The 8,501-nt window shown below is 42.6% G+C and overlaps 1 protein-coding gene across 5 annotated transcripts in view; it reads left to right on the top strand.

Annotated features, from left to right (window-relative positions):
- Nucleotides 1-4,191: 4,191 nt before the first annotated feature.
- The window catches only part of PPP2R2B (protein phosphatase 2 regulatory subunit Bbeta), a 500,931-nt gene continuing 496,621 nt past the window's right edge, over nucleotides 4,192-8,501 (top strand). For 2 of the 5 annotated variants that reach the window (XM_049873996.1, XM_049873997.1), the window contains exon 1: nucleotides 4,192-4,564. In XM_049873996.1, coding sequence (XP_049729953.1) covers nucleotides 4,491-4,564 — 74 coding nt within the window. In that variant the 5' untranslated portion in view covers nucleotides 4,192-4,490. Of the gene's footprint in view, nucleotides 4,565-7,278; nucleotides 7,334-8,501 lie in introns of all 5 variants that reach the window. The other 3 variants (XM_049873995.1, XM_049874001.1, XM_049873998.1) reach the window with 3 other exon arrangements.

Below are 8,501 nucleotides of genomic sequence, written 5' to 3'. Positions count from 1 at the left end.
GGTGTCAGAGTAGGAGTGGTATGGGCTCACTTCCTACCATTCAGTAGCTGGTCAAGTGGCAGGAGGGGAGGGATTATTCCGGCCTGGGGTGGTGGCAGGTCTGAGCACTGGAGATGCTCTACTTGTGGCAGTGCAACAGGGGCCAGCAGAAAAGGGGGAAATATGGCATATGAGGCTAGGTGGGAAGGAGAAAGAAAAGGAAAAATGAGAAAAAAATAAATAAGAATGGTGGCATGGTGGGGCTTAGTAAGTGGGAACGGAGTGGAACCGGAGGCCAGTAGGAAGGGAGTAGAGGTGACATGCGGGGCTAGGTCTGATGGAGGAAGAAAAAAAATGGTAGCATGGTGAGAGCCAGCGGGTGGGGGTGAGGCAGACTCAGGGTAGTGGCAGGTGGATGGCCAGTGGCTCTCTAGCCACAGCAGCATGGCGGGGGCTGGCAGGAAGGGAGGGAGGTTATCCTATGAGGCTAGGTGGGTGGAGGAAAGAAAAAAAGGAAAAAGATGGCAGCAAGTTGGATGCCAGAGAGTGAGGGTGGGGTAGACCTGAGCCAGCAACTGGCCAGTGGCTCTCTAGCTGTGGCAGAATGGCAGGGGCTGACGGGAAGGGGATGGAGTTGACGTATGGGGCTAGGTAGGGGGGAGAAAGAAAAGAAAGAGAAAATAATCATTTTTTTTTTAATGGTCGCATGGTGGGGGCCGGCGAGTGGAGGCAGGGTGGACCCGGGGGCCAGTGGGAAGGGAGGGTATGTGACATACGGGGCTAGGTGGAAAGGAGAAAAAAAATTAAAAATAAATGGTGTCACAGCGGGGTCAAGGTGGACCCAGGGGCCAGTGGGAAGAGAGGAGAGGTGACGTATGAGACTAGGTGGGAGGGAGAAAGGAAAAAGAGAAAAGAAAAAATATTTTTTAAATGGTGACAGACACAGTGGGGGCCGGGAGTGGGGATGGGGTGACCCCCGAGGCCAGTGGGAAGGGAGGGGTGGTAATGCATGGGGATAGGTGGGAGAAAGAAAGAAAGCACAGAAGAGAAGGGGAAAAAAGGCAGTGTGGCAGGAGCTGGCAGGTGGCGGCTGGGCAGAACCAGGGTGGCTGTGGGCTAGTAGCTCTCTAGCCATGGCAGCTCAGTGGGGGCCAGCGGGAAGGGGAGTGGATGGCATACAGGGCTAGGTGAGAGGGAGAAAGGGGAAAAAATGGCAGTGCAGTGGAAGCAGTTGGGTGGGGGTGGGGTGGACTCGGGGGAGCCAGTGGGAAGGGAGGGGAGGTGACTTACCAGACTAGATGAGAGGCAGAAAGAAAAAGAAGAAAGAAGAAAAAACTGTGCAGCCAGAGGGGGTGGGGCAGGCCGAGGCTAGGAGTAGGTGGGGCTCATATGATGGATCCCAGTGGTGGGGGCTTCTGGGAGGGGGGGTTCTTGCTTCAATTCACCAGAAGGTAAGGGGTGGGTAAGCATGTTTTCCTGGTTACTGGGTGCTCTGTTTCCGGCTGGGAGCTCCATGAAGTTGCCTTCTCATACTCCCTGTCTGGAGGAGTTGCTGGCTGTGCTTCAAGATGGTGATGCTGTACCGTATTAGTTGGCAGGGGACCTCTACTCCCTATCTCTCCTTGTTCTCTGTTTTCTATCAGTTTCTTCTTCCATTCAGTATTTGATCCAGTTCTTTATCGTTTTGTTCCAGAGTTCCAGGATTGACTTTCATATCTGTTTTACTTAGTTTTTCAAGTCTTTGCTGCAGAGGGATGGCATGGCATGTCTATCTAGGGTGCCATGTTGGCTCCACCCTCCCCATTCATTCTTTCACTCACTCATTCCACAAACATTTATTGAGTACCTGCTCTGTCCCAGCCACTGGGCTAAGCACTGGGGATACAAAAATGAATTAGATATTGATCTCTCCCTCAGAAAGTTTACAATTTTATTGTTTAGACAAGCTAGGTAAATAAATGCTGTAAAATACTATGATTAAGAGCTAATTTTACTGTTATTAAAAAAAAAAAAAAAACTGTTGCTATCAAGTCGATTCTGACTCCTAGCAACCCTATAGGAAAGAGTAGAACTGTCCCAAAGGGTTTCTAGGGAGTGGTTGGTAGATTCTAACTACTGAACTTTTGGTTAGCAGTCAAGTTCTTAACCACTATGACACCAGGGCTCCATTATTGTTATAAAAAAAAAATTATTGTTATAGATAATAATAAAACTTATGAAGCACTTGCCATGTGCTAGGCACTGTGCTAAATCCTTTATATGAACTACTCATTTTGCCTTCACAAAATCACAAGATTCTATTATCATCCTTACTATATATGTAATGAGGCTTAGGGATGTTGAGTTTCCCAAGGTCACACAGTAAGTCAATATCAAAGGCAGAAGTAAACTTGCTGTCTAACCACTCTTTGGCTGCTCTTGAGTTGACACATGGCTGCAGAAGATCAGAGAATGCCAGCAATAACAGCAACATTGGTAGTTTACCAAGCACATACAATATGCCAGGTGCTTTATGCTTTTTTTTAATGCTTATTCTCTCACTTATTTCTTTCAGAAATGTACAGGGAAAACATTATTATTGTTACCATTTTGTAGATGCAGAAACTGATGCTCACAGGTGTTATATTTCATGTCTCCCCAATCAGTAAATGAACTCACTGTAATTCAAACTTGGGTCAGATTGGCCCCAAAGCCAATATACCTCTACTCTGCCTGCTGCTGTATGTAAAACATTTCTCAGGAAGATACCTAAGGATACATTCTTCTGTGGTAAGTCTGAGATACCCACACAACCAAAGCTGACCATTTACGTGTTGGTTAAACAGTACCTTACATTGGATGGCCTTACCTTGCCGGGTCCCTGGATCTAAGGAGGGTGATGTGTTAAATGATTATCTCAGGACTAAATGGTGTGGCTCCGCCCATGTCTTCATGTTACAATGGTCCAAAAACCAGAAAGGTGGCATATCGGTGAAGCCAGCAATTTACATTATCATAGCATGTACTGGTACTGTAACTGCTTTATGGCTCCAAGACTTCTCTTTTCTGGACAGACTATCACATCCTCCAATGGAAAGTTAAATATTTTTGCAAAGAGGCGAGCCCATAAAGGCTTAAAAAAATATCCTAACATATTTTCATAAACCTTGTTTTTTAAAATCCCACTCAGGGGAATATTGGTTTTCTTCTCCAGACTATTAAATTGTTTCCTTTTGTCTCAGAATGCATCAAAAAGGATACTCATCTCTTTCTCTTTGTCAAACACAATAGTGTCTTTGACAGATCTTATAAATTCCAAACTGACACAATGTGCTTGTCTTCTAGTGATAAGTTTTTCAAAGTCAGTATTATTTCATGGGCCAAAACCAAACCATCACCCTGCACATCAAAGTACTTATATTTGGTGATTGGCCATGTCCTTTAGCAACCTCAACTTCTGGGACTCCACCTCAGATCCAAGCTCTTCTGGAATTGAGCTGGGGACCACCCTGTTCTGAAAACCCACCCTTGTTTCTTATCCTCAAAGTAGGAGCCTGGGATTAGGGGCTGTGTATATAAAGTTCCGTCTCTCTCTCGGTTGAAACTTCAGTGAGAATTTTGGTAAAGTTGGTATAATCTTTGGATCAACTTACTTTTTCCATGTTTTCGTATGCCCTCAGGGTGCATGAGTTGGTGAAGGGTTGGCTTCCTCAGGTTTAGTCTATATTTTTGTGTTGTGGTTTTGTATTTGTACAGCGGATAACTCGGAACTAAGTTACTGCTTTAATGTGAGTGCTGGCAGGAAAGAAAGAAAAAAAAGCCGTGTTGGAGCACAGACTGTCTGTGTTAGCTCTCTGTCACTGACTACTCAGCCCAGCTTTGGGCTTCACCTAAGTGATAAATGGTCCTATTGTTTGGGTTTTGGTATTAAAAAAAAATCGCACTAAATCTAGATTAAGCGGGGACAGAGACCCATTTCATTGCACTGTACTTTAATAGTCCTGAGATCTGAGGTCTTAAGGGTGGCTCCTTTGAACAGCTATCTCTCTCCAGGGCGGTACACTATGCTGTCTTTGTTTCATCTGATCTTTCAGCTAAATAAGAGATGGTCACTTATCCCCACGACTCCCATATCCTGCTGGATTTCTGTTGCTAAAAGAGAAACTGACCACAGGGAAAAGGTAGAGGTTTCAGGCAGGGCATTTCAGCGTGTGTTTACAGGCAGGACTGACTTACTCAGCAAATCCTGCTCGGAGGAGCTGCAGCCAATGAAGAAGCTATATCCCGGCTTGCTTGGGGCTTCTGAGTTTGAGCTGCATGCAGAAATGTAAGGCAGTGCTTCCTGGCGCTGATGGCAAAATGGGACCCATCTCCAGTGATTCCTCGGGCTTCCCCACTCTGCAGATCTGGAAGAGAGCCTACAGAAACATATTGGTGATGTAGCCAGCTTTAAAGGCCCAGGGAATCCTTATGGATTCAGGAGACTGGTTTTTTATGTAGGTTTTTATTTTTTATTTTTTGGGGAAGATGAAATGCTTCTCTCGTTACCTGCCTTACATCTTCAGACCTCCGAACACCATCCTCTCTTCCAGCTGCCACACGGAAGGTACAGACCAGAGAGGGAGAGTATCTGGGTGGGTGGGAAAAACTGGGCTGGTGTATGACTTGCCACAGGCTCTGCTGACACGGCTTTCTGTAGCTACTAGATGACTGCTGTTCCTGGCAAAAGCTGGTATCTGACAGACTTAGATCTGCTTCGAAAATCAGCTTGTCTTCTACTAGCAAACAGGAAGTCTTTCTGAGAGGCAGGGTCATGTTGAAAAGGTGATCTCCAAGCTGATACAGCTGATTGGAAAATAATTGAGAAATGTTTTTCCAATTTCCCTTGTTCCACTTAACATGCAAACAAGTCATTGGAACTAGCGTCAAGAGAAAACATTTCAGTAGATGCTGCCACATACGTTTACCTAAGCTCTCTGTGTTGCCAACTGTTTGTTTAATAACTTGGTGCATGCCAACAGCGCAATTAGCAAAATAGAAGGAGCTTACTACCTGGCTGTGTAGTGTTGATGGTTTGATTAGTTAACTGGAAGTCTGTGCTTAGGTGACAGAGCAGCAAGAACACAGCTGACTTTCAGCACTTGCTGGAAATGGGTTTTGTGGGAATCCTAAATTAAGGCTTAAGGTGAGGGTGAGCTGAGCTTTGTGTAAACACCCCCCAGTTTTTGTTCCTTTGGGGGAGTTCCTCTGCTGCCTTCTTACCCAGCATGATCTGCAAACATGTGTGTGTACTTTCTGTGTGCACGTGTGTGCACACTGTAAACATTCTGGTAATTCACCTTCAACCAAGCTCTGCAGATTTCAGCTCTTCTTTTTTTTTTTTTTTATAATCAGTAGCTGGTTGTGCATCTTAGATATGCAATTTGCCTGTTTCTTTTAATCTAGCACATCCTTAGAAAAGAGCAGTTTCAAAAAAAGCAACCGCCTGGCCATCTGTCAGCTTTAGGGGTTGTCCTACAAGCGGTACTGGATTGAAGAGGGCTGGGGATAGATGGTGAGGTGGCGGGATTCCACCTCAAGTCCAAGCTCTTCTGGAACTGAGCTGGGAGGACCAGCCCGTTAATCAGCCTGTTCTGAAAACCCACCCTTGTTTCTTATCCTCAGAGTGGGATCCTGGGATTAGGGGCTGTGTATATAAAATGAGAAGAGCATAACCCAAATATATTGTAGTATTGGGTGGTTTTCAATCAGTACCCACAGGGAAAAGAGAGCAGAGTTTGGGATCCCCCTTGAATTGGGACTGAGGATGGTATTTTCCATAGACATTGACATTTCATAGATTTTTTTTTTCAATCGGATATTTCCCTTAAAATTTTTTTTTGGTGGCTAAATTTTTAAAGGAAAATGCCTTTTGAGAAATCTGTCTTCCATCGTGAAGAAAAACCTAGTGAGCCCCTATATATATTTGGGAGTAAGGAGAAAGGATCAAAATCTCAGAGTATATGTCCCAAATACAAAAAACCTAAATCAAATCCAAAAAATCTAGATGATTTTTACATTTCTGATAGGTTCCCCCCCAACTTCGACTTTGAGAACCCAAACACTGTTCCATTCAGTTGCTGTTTTGTATATTAATCAAACTAAATATCTCACATCATATGGACCAAAAAAACACAAGAACTTTTTTCTTTTCATGATTTATCGGACATATTTATTAGATTTTTTTACACATTCCATTGACAACTTTTACAAGTACTATTTTGATATATAATAAATATGCTTTGAGGCATTGTGTTTCCCCCTGGTGAATCAAGAGAATTTACCAGGAGTGTACCAGTGATCATTTCTCAGCTTGATGTTCCCTGGGTTTGTGCAAGAACCTGGACTGTGGGCAAGTGCCCTGGAGATGTGCTCTTTATGGACTAGGGGAGGGAACAAGAACTTTTTAAATTCTTATTTTAAGTAAAATTTCACTGATTTATCCAATCAAAATGGAAACCCCATTTTGTTCATATATATATATTTTTTAAAAATCCCTGTTTAACCCACTATCACCAGATTTGGGGGCAGGGAGGGAGTAGGGAGACATGTCTACATTTGTTGTAAGCCTAATAAAGATAACAGCAAGGGTAATAGCACCTGTCAGACACATGGACACATGAACACATGGATGTGGCACTGGGGAGAGGGGAAAAGGTATGAGTTGTATGCTAAGCAAGTAGGGCCAAGTAACTGCTCTGTTCTGTGCCCATTTTTATGCATAAAATGGAAATAAAAAGTAAATAAAATAAAATAACTCCCAGGATGTTATGAGAATTCAGTGAGATAATACAAAGTTCTTAGTACTACTTAGCATGTGATAGGTGCTATTTCTGAGTCCCACACCCTATGTGTTTTCTTGGATATTCAAGTTTTCTTTGTCTTTTGCACCATTCTTATCAATGAGTCACCAGGAATGAATTACACTTTTTTTTTTTCTTTAAAGTTTGTCTAAGGAGAAAAATACTTCAATACGAATCTTGGTTTGTGTTTTTCTTCTTATGCTGTTAGCAGTCATGTTACCCTGTAGGCTGTTTTGGAAAAATTATGACTACGAACTTCATATTTTATTCAATTGAAGAGTGAAGAATGAATAACTTGTGTATATCCCCGCAAAAGTCAAACAAATACAAGTGATCTGAACAACCCTCTTAAGAGTAATTCTAGAACATCTTTAAAAACTTCAATAATTCCTGGACTTCTTAGGCAACAAAATCATACTAGTTAGAAGACTTGGATTTTGCCTCGACATCATTTTATTTATTTATTTTTTTGACACAGGAAGATCATGGGCTTTGAATTCTAGCTCTGCTACATGTCAACTAGGTGCCATTGGGTGAGTTATTTGATGATCTGAGTTTCAGTTTACCCATTTGTAAAGTAAGGGTAAAAATACCTTATATGGTACACATTCAGAATGACACACCCAGGGTGGTGGTAACAACAACAAGAGCCTTCACTTATATTGTACTTACCTTGTCCAATGCATTATCTAAGCACTTTATATATTAAAAGTTTGGATATAGGATAAATTAACAAGTGGTCAACAAATATTAGTTCCTTTTTCTTTTGCTTTTCTACTCTCAGTTGTCAAGACTGTTTCTTCATTGGTCAGATGGAAATTTGGTTCTCCATACTGCAATCAAATAATATTTTGAAATGTGATCATGTAACCATAACACCCCCACAAACATGCTTGCATTTAAAACTTTTCATTATTATTCCATGGCCCACAAGTCAAAAAAAAAAACAAACCATTGCCATTAATTGACTCTAACTTATGGGCACCTTCCATGTTACAGAGTAGAACTGTGCTCCATAGGGTTTTCTTGGCTGTGATCTTAATGGGTGGAGATTGTCAGGCCTTTCTTCAGTGGTGCCACTGGGTGGGTTCAAACCACCAACCATTTGACTAGTAGTCAAGGACAAATTATTTGTGCCACCCAGGGACCATTCTGACTCCTGCCTGACCTCAAGCACTTGATTTTGCCTGGCCTCCAGCCACACTGGCATTTTTGTGTTCCTCAAACTGTATCCCTCCAGCCACAGACATTTGGGTGCTTCTCTCTCTCCTCTGCCCCCTTAATTTGTTAATTTTAGTCTTCAACTCTCAGCTCAAGCTGAGAAGCTATCCCTGACTCTCAGTTGATCTTAGCTCTTAGAGAACTTATTCTAGTTTGTTATTATGAATAAGCTGATGTAACTGTTTTGTTAACATCTGTCTGCCTACATGAAAGTTTCAGGGGACCAGGACTCAGTGTATTTTTACTCTCTTTGTACCCCCAGCACCTGTACAATACCAGGCACATTGTAGGCGCTCAATAAATTACTGTTGAATGAAAGGATGACAAGTACCAAGGCTGATATGTAGATAAAATGTTTCTATATGTGGAACATAGGTAACAAACACTCTGAAAAGTATTAACTCCTACATGAATGTACACTTTTCATCATTGCAGGTTGGGAGAGGGTCTTTCTGTAGTCATACTTGAAGTGACTAGTTT

This window comes from Elephas maximus, chromosome 2, assembly GCF_024166365.1.
Source record: "Elephas maximus indicus isolate mEleMax1 chromosome 2, mEleMax1 primary haplotype, whole genome shotgun sequence".
NCBI classification, from domain to species: Eukaryota; Metazoa; Chordata; class Mammalia; order Proboscidea; family Elephantidae; genus Elephas; species Elephas maximus.
This window is presented reverse-complemented; position numbering and strand designations above follow the sequence as displayed.